At 41.6% G+C, this 15135-nt stretch overlaps 1 protein-coding gene across 1 annotated transcript in view; it reads left to right on the top strand.

Annotated features, from left to right (window-relative positions):
- SPAG16 (sperm associated antigen 16) overlaps positions 1–15135 on the top strand; it is a 587076-nt gene that overhangs the window by 114874 nt on the left and 457067 nt on the right. Inside the window, exon 10 of the mRNA XM_075284951.1 lies at positions 535–668. Coding sequence (XP_075141052.1) covers positions 535–668 — 134 coding nt within the window. The remainder of the gene's footprint in view (positions 1–534; positions 669–15135) is intronic.

Raw genomic sequence — 15135 nt, 5'->3', positions numbered from 1 at the left:
AGTGAAGCCTTCAATCCCCAGTGCTTGCAATGCCTGCCGGCTCAGATCATAGACCCCTCCTCGTGCACTTATATGTATGGCGTGCTTCACTTTTGTATGCACTTGGGTGAATGAGACCATAATCTGGAAAGTTAGTTTTTTGTTTTTTTTTAGATTTACATTGTAAGCTGTATTTCGATTAAAAAACCAAAAATTCTCCCCGTAAAGTAGTGCACCAAGCAGCACTATTTCATACCGTACAATGACAGACTCCATGATGGAACCCATTGGGGTTATTCTGGTACCGTTGGTGTCCATCATGATGTGGATCTGTCATTATCAGCTTTCTGCTCCTGCTATATAACAGAACAGAAAGCTGAAAGTGACCACAAAGGTGTGAACAGAGCTTTATAATGGAGCTGTCAAATCTGTTTAATAGAGGCTCCAAACCACAGTGTGATCTTAGCCGAAATGTCATTGTTCAATATAAGGTATGTTGTTGGAAATCTTCATCTTCTTCTGTTTTCATGATTTCCGTATAATTCTTCTTTTTAGGACTCTGAATTTCCTCCGGACGACAGGGTGAACCCTCTTCTGGCTCAGTTTAAAGGGAAGAGTAGCCATCTCCTTAAAACAAGCGGATACAATTTGAGCAACACGCTGAAGGCGCATGAGCTGGCAGTGAGCTGGTAGGAATATTTGATCTTATAGATTGCAAGATGACGGAAAAACTTATTAGAAATCACAACTCTTTTATACAGCAACAGATTGTGTTCCAGTGCTGAACATGGACAGAAAAACCCCAGTGTAGATGATGCAGCCACGGCTCCTGTTCAGCCTTGTTTGAGCACTAGGTGGCAGCAGAGGCACTGCTAATTCTCGGCCGCGGAGTCGCTACTTATAGGAGACTAACCACAAATAAATATTTATTTACATGAAATTTTAATACAATTATACTGTACATTAGCGGTGCATACTGGTATAGCTACTGTATATGAGCGCTCCAAGATCTCAAAGAACCCTCTTTAGTTGCTTTCAGCTACAATAATGGAATATAAATAAGTTATATGTAATGTGTTATATGTTCTCGCTTCTTACAAAATGCCTCTTTATGCACAAACACGGTCTATATAAGAAGAAGAAATATAAGAAGTGTATGTCTATATAGAAGTAGTAAAAGACCAAATATTCCTATAACTTCTATTACAATATGGTCTTGCATTCATTATATTGGAAGAAGTTATAGGAATATTTGGTCTTATACGACTGCTGCACTTCATGGTGGTTATATCACACAGAGGGGCGATTCTATCATTGTGCACATGGACATTACACCTTTTTACATAGGTAAAATCTTTCAAGATACATACATTGTTTATTGGTCTATTACTTTCTTTATAAGCCCTCCGATCTGTAGGGGGAGCTGTAATACTTGTATCAGGTGACCTTTGTTAAAGGACCTATTGCAACCATATAAATTCCATTCTTCAAGGCCCTGGTCGTATATTATTAAAGGAGACAGGTCACCACTTTTGACGTTTCTTATAGTAAATCTATAGTTTCTTTATGAAATGACCATTGTGGAGCGTCTTTCTCTGCCTTTGCATTGTACCGTTCCTCTGTTATGCCTCCTAGAAATGTATAATTACATTGACAACTAGGGGTTAATATTGCCCTTGTCAAATGGGTGTGTCCGTACAGAGGCCGTCACTGGCAACACTGATTAGACAGTGTCAGATGGTACAGGGACAGGCCCCTCCCCCATTTGGTAGCGCCCAGTTGTCAATTTGATAACACAGGAACGCCCTTTGCAGGGTTCTAAGAAAGCATGCTCTAGAATTTGTAGATTATGGGGAATGTGTGTATTTACTATTCCCAGTGTATAGACTAGTAGGATACGTTATTAATGTCCAAATAGAGATGTGCCCACCTTTCAATTAGTTTTTTGGGATTGGGGGAACACATATAAAAAACCCCCAAAACCTCACCTTCCTCCATCCACCGTTATTCCATCGTATCTGCACCCACTGGAAGGTCTCTGGAGAGACATCCATAAGTGTACTACAGCGTCGCCTATTCCCGTCTGCTGGGGTTAAGCTGTTACTTGGATTATTCCGCATGTAATTGCAGGGAAGCCGGTGACTAAGTGACTCACTCCGACTCCATTGCCAAACCTACTATTCATCTTATGTGCCTGATGAAGGGATGTTTCCCGAAACATTGCATTGCTTAAATGAAGATTTTTTTGAAGCATGACTAGGGTTGAGCCGATCTTGAGATTTCAGGATCGATTTTAAAATCCAATTTCCAATCTTTTTCCAGCCGATCGTGATCGTGAAATTTGCTCGATCGGCAGTCGGGATCTGATCTTTCCCGATCGCTCAACCCTAAGCATAACCATATTTTAGGTTGCCATTCAATTCTATTTTTTCTGGATTATTCCATCGTGCCTCCTGTTATATCCCAGGCAGGCTGGAAGGACGGTGGTTTTGATTGGGTGCTGATGATCTTACTGCTATTATGTCACTGGTACCCAACATTTATCTGCGGAGGTCAGTGACTGGCCAAAGCTATCACCTAAACCTCTTCACTTCTGGTTTGGCTAGTACCTGTACAAGATGAAATAGGGGACCCAATGCCAGACCAGGGGTAGGCAAGTATCATTGCTTTAAAAAAAATAAATAAATAAAAATCCTTTTATTTTACCCCACTCGCAGCCCTCCTGGGTTTTCTCAATTACCCTAGAAAGGACTCCATTTTCTCATTAAATAATACAATATTGCGACATGCTGACAAAAAACTCTTGAAAGGCTGCAGATCACAACATAACCACTCTATCACAAGATGTATGTGTGACCACCCAGGGGTGTGATGTCAATTTCAATCTGTTGCAATACTGTATTGGATTTTTCATGAGAAATTAGAGTTTTTCCTTGACACCACTTTTTGATGTGAATACTGTATTATTAGTAGTAACATTGACACCAATTCCTATTAGCGTTGGGTCCGCATGGGGACCTGAAATCCCAGCTACATGCAGATCCCTTAAACTGTAAAGAGATCCGCCAGGATTCTACTAGTTTTATACTGAAACTAACATAGAGAAAAGTCCTCCTGATGATTTTAAGCCGATTCTGCGGCGGCGAATCCCACAGACACTCCAACGCCATTATGAATCCAGCCTAAGATTTGTAGACGTCTTAATGACCCGACGCATTTCATTCCTGGCTCAGACAAGATTCCAAAACTTCCATTACAAATATATAAGTAAGAAAACATCTCCAGACGCAAAGATCCTTAAAGGATGTTTTACAATGGAACATTTGACATTGCATAGAGGGTGCTGGTGCCGGATTTCTTCAGACATCTGAGAGTTTTGCATTCTTTGGACTTTACAAACACCATTAACTGAAACTTGTGGTTTGTCTCAGCAGCTGCTGTTTGGGGACAGAGTATCTAAGAAGTAATTTGAACATGTTTCCTGTGTGTTCTGTGCGTTTCCTTTCTTTCCCTTTACACTTTCTTCTTGTCGACACCTGTTGCAGAAGCTTAGAGTTTATTGCCTCCTAATGAGATTTTCTGTCAGGATCAGACGATGCCGCCGCTGTGTTCCACCAGGCATTTGAGCACAAAGCAGCAGACTGTGGAGCGCCAGCACCGTGCGGACTAGTCAGTGTAATACTGATTAACACAACCTTTGGTGTTTCGCTCCACTTAAAGATTTTTCATGTCTGATTGCAGAATATGTATAATGCCAATATGTTCAGAAGCTATTGCTATCTACACCCCATCTGTCTGCCCTTAGATGAGATCTAAGCCATTCATGATAGGCATATTTGATTTTATTTTGTTTTATTATCTTGTAGTAAGAGGAAGGTTAATAGAAAAATGTTCCTTCCTTCCAAGAATATTCCTGCTGCGTGTAATATAGTCAATTATGGCTTATCCCTGCTAAGACAAGTTTTGCATAGACATACAAATGTATGATCCTTGGGCGTCAGTGGATTCCCGGTGCTTGGATTCCCTTATTTTCTTAAATTTAGATTACTCCGGCTGTAATCTGTACATCTTATTAGTACTTGGTCCTGATTTTCAGAATGAAATGCACATTACTATGGAACTTCTCCACCTTTGTTTATTGCCAGATAGATACTGGGAGCCGGCTGTAACTTCAGCCGGAGCTCCCAGAGAGAAGGCAGGGAAGGTTTATTACCATCCCTGCCTTCTCGATCGCTCTGTATACAGCTATGGGCGCCGCCATGATGTGGCCGCCCTCTGACCTGCCGCTCACGTGATCCGCCAATGTCAGCGTCTTGCAAGATCAGCTCTATAAGATGTATATACTACCGTGCAGGATGCTGTATTCCTCCTGCAACTGGAGCTAAATGTACCAGCCCCAGTTATTGGAGAAATCAGTCCCTAATGCAAAAAAAAAAAAAAAGTGATCAGATGTCCTCAAAGGTCACTTATGACCTTATGGGGAAACAATCTGAAATTTTAAAAAAATAATAAAAATTACTAGAAATGTTTAAAAAATAATGTAAATAAAATAATTTAAAAGATAAAATAATAAATTAAAGCAATAGGAACAGTGCAGAAACCTCATCTACTGTATTGCAGTTCCAGGGAATTGGAATTACTTGAATAGGAGAGTGCCATATGTGCTCCTCCATCCACTGCAATAGCTTTCAGAACCTAGAGGTTGCCACAAGAGCTAATCTGTGCGGGAGTCTGACACCCGCAGATTATAAACTGTTGACGACATATGAAAATTCCATTTAGGGCTGGAGAATACCTTAAAAATATCTAGATGCAAAGCAGCCTTGCCCTACCAGAACCAGCTTCGGAGACAAACTATTAACTGATTTTCATATATATAATACAAATGTTCTGGCCCCCAACCAAGATGAAAAAATTAGTATTAGTCGGGAAGGAATTTTTTCCCCTGAAATAGGGCAATTGGCATGAGCCTCATGGGGTTTTTTGCCTTCCCAAGATAAACACTGTAGGGATTGTAGGGTTATAGGTTGGACTTGATGGACTAATGTCTTTATCCAACCTCATCTACTATGTAACTATGTATTGTACATGATGGTAACCTAATTCACACAGACTGTGTATTACTCCAGAGCTGGATGAGAGCAAAGAATGGGACATAAAAAATTGACTTTGCCACGTCTTATTTGTCCAAGGTGTGTACGGCTGATTTCATCACTTTACGGGCGGACTTATAAAATCCCATATCTTTCCAGCATTCTATTATATTCGCTGTCATGTACGTCGTCCTCGTTGTTTGTAAATGCAGCGCTGCGAGAGGGGACAGGTTTCTGAAGTATCCAAAGAAGTCAAGCCCACGGGGAAATTTCTAGCTGTCAGAGTGTACAGATTTGAAGAGCATTTGTCGGAAAAGTGAATACCACACGATTTGATAGGGTTCCCAATTCTTTTCTGCTGCTGCAGAGTACCCTGTAATTACCTCGCATGGGAAGAGGAACATCTGTTCATGTACACTGTATCAGTATGAAGAGGAGAAAAAAAGCAAATAGAAAGGATTTATTGGGATTAACAGAGCTTTACTGGTGGGCTCAATGGACCTTTTTTATCCTTCGTTTTAGAGAAGGATTAGGCCACCATTATATCTAATTATTCCAAGTAACACAATTCACCAGATGCTCATTGCAGACCTTATTCCAGTGGATAAGCCTGCACAATCCTGACAGCCAATGGGAAATACGAGTACTAATCTAGTATACCAGGTATTTATTGGGCTGGAATCCTATTTGTGGAATATCATTGCTTGTATCATCCGAGCACTTGAGTGTAAATATATCTGGTAGAGTGTCAAGAGGGAAAAAATATAGGAAATCTAGAGGAGCTCCGTTATTAAAGCAACAGTGGATAATGAATTAGGAAGCCAATAAAGATGACACGAGAGGGGGATTGCAAATGAAATAAGCATTACAGGCACTTGTGTAACGGTAAAGCAAAATGCGTCTCGTTTCAGACGTGGGTCACCGGTGATTAAGTGGGCCGCTGGCTCATACGTTCCAATCAAGGCCTTTTTTTCTGTTTGCAATTATTCGAGCATTGATCTGATCTGAAGAGTGTCACATGCAGATAGCGGCATCGCAGTATCATTTAATACTTCTTCGTGTGGATTGCCTTAAGTATGTTTGTGACGTTCCATTGTATTTTTTCATCATTTTAGCAGTGAAGACCACATCTGTTCAATTGATTTCTATAATTGCTTCAAATTCAAAATCATTTCTGATCTTCTAATAGCCTGCTTGGTTTATTAATGCTTAATTGGACTTCGCTGTTAAAATTGTGAAAAAGGAATGGTGGGTGGCTTTGTTGTCTCTGGCATTCATTTGTATATTGATATTATGGGGCCGATTCCCAGTATCCCTGGCAATAAACTGTTTGAAGAGGTTGCAGTCCTCAGGTAAATGCTGTTTTCTCTTCCTATGACAATTACATCACTTCCTTTGGTTACATGGCCAGGCAGCAATTTAACCCTTAGATGGCACCAGTTTGGGCTATTTATGTCAATTAGGGTTGAGCGATCAGGTTTGGAAAAGATCGGATCCCGATTGGCGATCGGGATCAGCTGGAAAAGGATCGGAAATCGGATTTTGAAATCTCAAGATTGGCTCAACCCTGAAAGTGACTTTTCCTATAGAGAAGCATTGAGCGATCGAGACAGATCGGATCCCGATCAGTAATCAAGCAAATTTCATGATCGGAATCGGCTGGAAAATGATCGGAAAGCGGATTTTAAAATCGATCTTGATATCTCAAGATCAGTTCAACCCTAACGTCAATGCAACTGATACCCCGTGCTGCATTGACCTTAATTAACGTCAAAAAGCTGTAAATTTACAACTACTCCAAGAGGAGTAATAAGAGAGGCTTCTCTGTGCAAGGGTTATAGTCCGGGAGTTCCTCTTTGATAAGGGAAGCTTTTAGTTACTTTATCATCACTGTGATCAGCAAAATGTAACTCTTTATGGTGAGTTGAATGTGTTTGCAAAGTGTCCGCCCATGAGCGCGCGTGAGCATCTTCTGGTCTCCGGACACAAAGTCAGACATGCAGGAATTTGTGTCCGGTTAAAAAAAAAAAAAAAATTGGTTTCGCCGTGGAGACCACAAAATGCTCACGGGCGTATTCTGTCTTCCGGGTTTCCGTCTCCTTTTGGCAGAAGACGGAAACCTAAAAGCGGAGACTAGGACGCAGATGTGAACCTGCCCTATGTAGTAGCTACAGATTACTGCTCTGATGTAATGAAGCTCCTCTGTAAGGGTGAATTCACACTGAGTAAACGCTAGCTTATTCTGAACGTAAAACACGTTCAGAATAAGCGGCGTCTAAAGCAGCTCCATTCATTTCTATGGGAGCGGGGATACGAGCGCTCCCCATAGAAATGAATGGGCTGCTTCTTTCACTCCGTGCAGTCCCATTGAAGTGAATGGGGAGTGCCGGCGTATACGGCAAGCTCTGCTCATGCCGGAGCGTACACGCCGGCACTCCCCATTCACTTCAATGGGACTGCACGGAGTGAAAGAAGCAGCCCATTCATTTCTATGGGGAGCGCTCGTATCCCCGCTCCCATAGAAATGAATGGAGCTGCTTTAGACGCCGCTTATTCTGAACGTGTTTTACGTTCAGAATAAGCTAGCGTTTACTCAGTGTGAATGCACCCTAAAACAGTAAAGTAGTGAGAATTCAGGGAGATATATGGCAGGTAATCATTAACTCTTGGTGCTGACTTACTGTACAGTACATATCGATTTTGAGCTGATGACCAGACATCCACTATAATATCTACAGTAATATACAGGTGTCATACCCATTGACATGATAATGCAGAAAACCAGTCTGGACATGCAGCTCAGCTTGCTTTTTGCAGTTATAAAGGATTTTTGTACAGGTTGAGATATTTTTGTGCCAGGTCACTGATTCTTATCCTTATGCAACAATCTCTTTAGTTTTCCAGGGAAGGCAGAGATGTTAAAGAGTACCTGTTTTCATGAAAAGTTGCAATATGTGCAGTTTCTCGCTAGAGAGTTTGTTCTATGACTGCATAATCCTTCATTTATGATGTCTGATCAGTTTTTCTGCTGCTAATAATCACATTATGGCTATAGTACATTTTACATTTGTCTTTAAAGCTGTGGGCTTGTACAATAAGGAGCAGCCGGCCCCCTCCCCCATCCATGACTGCAAATACTGTTTTATCTACATATAATTTTGTCAGGAGTAACTGTACAATAGCAAACCGCTAAAAAAGCCCAAGTGACTATAATACAGAAGATCCAGAAACTAGACTTCAACTACATGCGGGCAAGCAGATAAAACACAATCTTGGAGCACAGTTAGGAAAGCGTCTTGCTGTCTGTGAATAATATCCCATCTGTAATCACCCAAGCTGCCAGAATTTGATACAAATACATAGAAAACTTTTTTCTTACTTTTGTAAGATGTGAGATTTGCAGCATGTCCAGTCCTTTGCACAGAGCAACAGTTTGTAGATGTGTGGAGTCTGTGAGGAGAATCGGTCCCTCCCATTTGCATTCACTGAGTGAAAAGAGAAAAGAACCCCCCTCCCCTCCACTCACTGTGAGCCGTCTTTTTTATGTAATGTATCTATGGACAGACCTAGGTTAGCAACAGGGAGTGAACTGAAAATAGCTAGAAGACAGTCTCCGAGTGGCAGGAAGTTTTAGAGATGTTTTTTAGCCAGAAAACATCCACATTTTATATTAAAGTGCATTACATATTGGTCTACAATTACTTGATCTATGAAATGAGACTAAGTTGCCAAAAAGTTAGTGACCATTTAAAGGGGTTGTCCCATCACAAGGATCCTATCTATACTGCTTGTTAATGTGGATGTAAGACTTTTCCTAAATAGCAGCAAAACTGCTTTGTTTGTCCACTATCTTACTTTATTCAATTCATTGTTGAAACAGCCCTTGACTTATCTGCTCAAAAGTCAAGTGATCTGCCTTCTCTCGGGGGGAGGGAGGAGGGGCTAAGTGCACGGGAGCGAGTCTGTGTTTCTAGCTATTCCTGTGTCTACACCACGTGACCTAGCTTCCTGCTCTCAGATAGGGGAGAGGAGCTGCTTTCATTTCTGAACTCGTCTTCTGTTCTCCCAGTTATCAGGCTAGCTAATTAAATTGTTTTCATTATGGCAGAGACAGGCAGTCTCTGTATGTAACACAGAATGGAGTTGCTCCTGCCTGTACTTCATAGTCCAATATTGTGCATGTGTTGTTTGAGGACCTTTGATGACATCACAGGCCCTTCAGCCGCCCCATAGGATCACGCTATGTGATGGGCGGAGCTACACGCTAATTTGGGGGTTGAGCTAAACAGCAAGTTGCATATGAAACCCCGCCCACCAAATGATGCAAGAAACCAGGAAGAAAGAAGATTTTACAGCAGTGAAGACTGGTGAGCACGCAACGTGGAAATAACCCTTTAAAGCTTCTAAGTATCTGTAAACCGTCTACTACTGTATGGCCAGCATGAGGAAGCATTTAGTAAATAGGTAGGAAAAAGGAATGGATTTCTCCAACACCCGGCTTCCGTAAAATACTTCTCCACCAGCAATGCTATGATTAAGGGATCTGTGTATCCTGAAACGCGTTAGTTTGTTGCGTTTTTATTGTTGCACTATGTTTCTTTTTTTTCTTCTTTTTTTCACCATGGTTTATATAACCTTTTTAACCTTTGATATGGAATAAAGTCTTATATTTTACGGAAGCCGAGTGTTGGAGAAATCCATTCCTTTTTCCTACTTCGTTACACAGCAGCTTTGCAAGTCCCAAAGCGGAGATCTCACACTTCGAAGACTTCCACGTTATATGGTGAGTTGTGACCTCTTTTTTTCAAATATTGCAATTTAGTAAATAGGCCTAGTCCTACAACATTCCCACTTACAGGATGTATATACTATATTCAGAGTCACTTGATCTCAAAATTAAATTTACATGGAATAAAATTGTACATGCCCGGCTCACTGACTCTGTATTTAGGGCAGTTAAGCTTCCGATAGAAATGTTCATTAATTGGTAGAGCTTGTACGTGTCTCCATTAATGAGAACGAACAGAGAACGTCAGTCTTTTCCACTTTCACTCTTCAAAACCCTAGTCTTTATTAAAGACCACACAAGCTGCTTGTACCAGTTTTATCGAGCCCACGGTGTGTTTCTTCTTTTAAGCATATCACACGGTGTAAGGCAGATCAGCACGCACAGCTAATAGTTTTAATGGCATTTACTTAACTAGCCGTGGCTCAAAATCCCAAACCAATGTGAGCCAATTTTCTTGAAGTAAGCCTGTATTATGTTATTCTCCCAAAGGCCATTTACTACATTGGGCATAGTACGCTTTGCTGCGTTGAGATTTTTTTTTTTTCCACTTCTCACTTAATTTTCATTGTCGGCTCATCTGAGTCTTATCTAGAAGGTTAACGTTAGCCTCAGAATCGTAGGGATTGATCCGAATGCCCCTTTTTTTTACTGTAGTCTTTAAATGGTAGCCTGTGGGAGTAAGCTCTGGCTTTCAGATATTGCACAACGTGCCCTGACAGTCTCTGGAGAGTTAAAGGTTGCATAAGCCGTATACAAAATCCTTACCGAAAACTATTTTCATATTTATGAGCATGCGAAGTGGAAAATAGACGTCGGTAGTCAGTGACAATTATAATGACAGGTCACAGGTTTGGGAAAATTAGTAGTATGAAGGTCGTATTACATAAGTGGTAATGATACTTAGTGAGATGTATAATAAAGCCATAGGGGCCACCCTGGGTTAAGGTGTGAAATGATGAGGTTGTGCTGAATTGTATGGCACTGTATATGTCATAAAGTAGCTATAGTATATCTAGAAACACTGTGTATTGTTGACCCCATTATCCCTCCAGAGCGTTACTGCGCACTCTCCAGCGTCAGCTCGCAATGTTATTGAACAGGAGAATGGCGCTGGAGTGTGCGCATGCGCAGTAGCTCTCTGGAGGCGGTGAAGGAGCAGGAGGCGTTATTCAGCAAAAGCAAGATGACGCTGTGGGGTGCACAGAACGCCCACCGTGCACCAAGAGAGTGATTTACATAACCATTTCAAAGGTAATTTTTTAAAAAAAATCAAAAACGGGGGAGTATTTTTAAAAACAACTAACTTTTCAAAGGCTATTCAGGCATATCTTTATCTCAAAACACTAAAATGTAATGATAGAGATCCTTTATGAAAGTCCATACCTCCTTGCGGAAGTTCCGGGGTGAAGAACTCTGCATTGGTTCCCATGAGTTCTGACTTTGTCTATCAGCGGTAATCCCCAGGATCTGGTAAGTAAATTATTATTGCTAGACAACCCCTTTTACACAGATGTTATAAATAGGCCCATTGATACATATTGGTCTGGGTTTTTTTCCATGAAAACAGACAAAAAATTCCTAGTCCATTAAAAAAAAAATATGGGCATTTGTATGTTCCCATTGACTCCCATCATTCCAAAAAACAGATGTGTAAAGAAAGGTAAAAAAACCCAAAACATGCCCATTTTGCACTGATGTGTGCAATGGGGCGTTAGTCCCTCAGTCTTTGTCCCCAATGGATCCTTGACCCTAATATGTGTCTTCATACGTATTCTATCTAGAATTACTAGACTAAACCATTCATGACTAGAGATGAGCGAGTAGTACTCAATCGAGTAGGTATTCGATCGAATACTACAGCATTCGAAATACTCGTACTCGATCGAGTACCACTCGCTATTCGAATGGAAAAGTTCGATGCAGAACCAGCATTGTTTGGCCGAATGCTATACAGTCGGCCAATCAATGCTGGTTCTTCTCCTACCTTTAGAAGTCTTCTCCGTGCAGCTTCCCCGCGGCATCTTCTGGCTCTGAATTCACTCTGCCAGGCATCGGGCCTGGGCAGAGCCGTCTGCGCATGTCCGCTTGTAGTGTGGGCATGCGCAGTTGGCTCTGCCCATGCCCGATGCCTGGCAGAGTGAATTCAGAGCCAGAAGATGCCGCGGGGACGCTGCACGGAGAAGACTTCTCGGAGGATCCAGCCTGACCCTCACTCGTGGACTTGGTAAATGTAATTTGATCGAATGTTGCCTACCCCTGAAACGAGCATTTTCCCCCCATAGACTATAAAAGGGTTCGATATTCGATTCGAGTAGTCGAATATTGAGGGGCTACTCAAAACGAATATCGAATATGGAACATTTTACTGTTCGCTCCTCTCTATTCACGACCTGATGAGACAAGAGGCACAGGCCATTATTTTTCATTCCTGATGGGTGGAATATTGACATTTAATTGAAGGGCCCACCTTGAATTTCCTTCCCCTTGTGAGAAAACCCTTGTCACCTCGTATAAAACAATAAACTCCATTTACTGACATGCATTAATCTTGCCTACACGTTGTCAGCCAGTGGCAATTTGCCTGAACCCTCTTTGGTAGCAAATACTCTATAGCAAGATTAGATTTGCTGATAACTGAATACCTTTTAATTAAATCTGTCAACCAATTTTCTTGAAAATTATTGACGATCCTCTTATTCAGATTACAAATGAATTTGGTCTGTTTCCAGGCCGTATCTGCCGTCATCTCTCCGCACACAGTACAGTACACTCTGTTTCCCATAGAAAATGTTAAGAGGACCGTGTACTGATCCACCATGGCGGCAGGTGTTTATGATATCACCGAATGCCTGCCTTTCGCTTGTGTGACCCCAATTCAGTCTAATAAGGGTGTATCATGAAAGGAATAATACCGCCTTCAATCAGGAGGGACGCAAAGTTTGCATAATAATCAAGAAGCGTTTCATTTCCCATAATGACTCTCCATTTCCATTAAATCGAGCCGTTTACAGTTCATTCTTGCGACCAACATATTTTACTAAATTGTTTTATTGAGTTCACCGCCATTCATAGACGCTCTTCGTGTATTTATCCCGCTCATCAGCTTGTCTTCTCTCCGGTGTATCATTTACACATCAGGGGAAAACAATTGACCTAAAAATCCTCAGTGTAAACTACATTTTAACACTTTGCGTTGCAAAAAATTCTGATCAAATTTAATGACTTCACTTTATCAATGCACTGGTATGGGTATTGGTGCAGAGATTGGTGGCAGGAGCATCGTAAAACCGCTTGTTCCCTGTTCATTGCCATGTGTGATTATGGCCGCACTTAGCTCATTGGTAACCCAATCGCATCTTTTGTGCAGCCAGAAATATAATGGCTAGTTGGCAGCAGAAACATCTGTGTAATCATTACGTGCAATGCAATGCAAAGTGCTTTCTTCCCCCCTCAGTCATTATACTATGTTTTAACAAGTGCCGGCGACATGCGTTATTGTACAAAATCTGCCCAAAAGACAACAAAATCAGGAGACAAAGTCAAAGATCAAGGCAAAAGGGTCAAAACACAGGTAATCAGATCAGGTGGAACGCTTACTATCAGGACAAGTCAACTAAATAGCCAGTGGTGGGCCAGAGAGAGAGAGCCCCCTTAAACAGCCTCCGGCCCGCCAGTATACCAAAACAGGAAGTCCCCTGACTAGCTCGGGAGGAAACCGACAACCCCTGCACAAAGCTGTGGAGGTTCCGAACTGCGTCCCGAGACCCAAAATCTGGGACTGCGGAGCACTGCGTAGGCTCTGGTCCTCCCCATACAAAATCCGCACCAAGTCTACCTAAATCTGAGGCATCCTTTCCCAGGACTCTCCGCTTTTGCTAATAGAGAGACGTACCAAGCAGCAGTCCTTTTCATTGGGACATACCCAGATATTAATAGGATACTGTATATACTCTACAAATTGGTTATGCTAATGGCATAACTCCTTAGAATACTAAAGAATATTCATAAAGTGACTTAATTTGTATGCAGATTCTAACTGAAAACTGCAATTCAGAATTGGAAGTTTTTAGTAATATGCTGCTTCCCAAATTGTGGGTCGTTCATTCTGGCTGTGTGGCTATCCCCATATGACCACTGACGGACAGGTCGGGTCACATGATCATCCTTCAGTGGCCATATTGGGACCACAGTTCTGCACAAAAACAAAAGATTGATGTCTTCTACAATGCCTGCAATAGCCAATAAAACCTTAGGACATTTGTTGACACTTGCTAGTCATCTCAAAGACCCTCTGGGAAATAAAGTGAAGATGGAGGTCTCTAATAATGGAGCCTCAGTGAACGAGCTACATTACCGAGCGATCATAGTGGTAACATTGTCTGTGCAGGATGCCTTGTCTTCTGCCATTTGCATTGGTGTCAAGGTGTGCAGTACGCAATATTGCAAGAGGCAGAATACGGCAGAAAAGTAGTTCTATACAGGATTTTTTGTCTTAATTTTGCAGTGACTTTAATAGGTTTAGAGGGGTACAGAAGAGGTGGTTGCAAATAAAATCATCTCCCAATAGCAGGTCCCATCCTCAGAAGGTTTGGAAACCAGTACTAAGACATTGGTGGAAAGCTGTAATGAATAGTAATATACGCCTTTCAGCATATACTTGGTTGCGTGCAAGGATGATTCACTTATCCTGCACTTACACATATGTTTTCTGCACGATATAACATATCGGCTTCTTTTTTCTGTACCTTTAAATTAAATCAAGCATTTAATCTCTTTTATAGACTGACCCGCAGGCCGGAAGCGTTTTTATTTGGCCTGTTAGCGTACAAGTAAAGCAATGGATGTTGCGCTGTATATGAGCAGTTCCACAGTCCTTTCTGCCGCTCCTCCGCTCCTAGCCACACACAAACCAAGTTATTTCATTATAATGGATGCTTCAATTTCTTTTGTCTCTCACTCTCAGCTCTGTTTTGAATATCCTGCAGGCCCGGCTCTCCAGAGGATTGTGCGAGCAATCGGATATTTCATCTGGAAAGCTGTCCTTCAATCTCGCCTCTTATTCACATTCTATAAAGCGGATGGAGAAGGTTCACAGAAATCTGTATAACTTGATGCGGCGTTTAATGCTGGAGTAGGAGATTATCCCGCCATTTCTGTGCACTCCGTCATCGCTGACAAGGTGCAATAGGCCAAATAGATGGAGCAGCGCAAAGCCAGATAAAAAAAAAAATCTAATTCTTGGTAATCTGTGAATAATTTTCGCACATCTAGAGC

The sequence above is a fragment of the Leptodactylus fuscus genome, chromosome 8 (genome assembly GCF_031893055.1).
Source record: "Leptodactylus fuscus isolate aLepFus1 chromosome 8, aLepFus1.hap2, whole genome shotgun sequence".
NCBI lineage: Eukaryota > Metazoa > Chordata > Amphibia > Anura > Leptodactylidae > Leptodactylus > Leptodactylus fuscus.
Note: the sequence above shows the minus strand (reverse complement) of the source record. Positions and strands in the feature narration are given on the sequence as shown.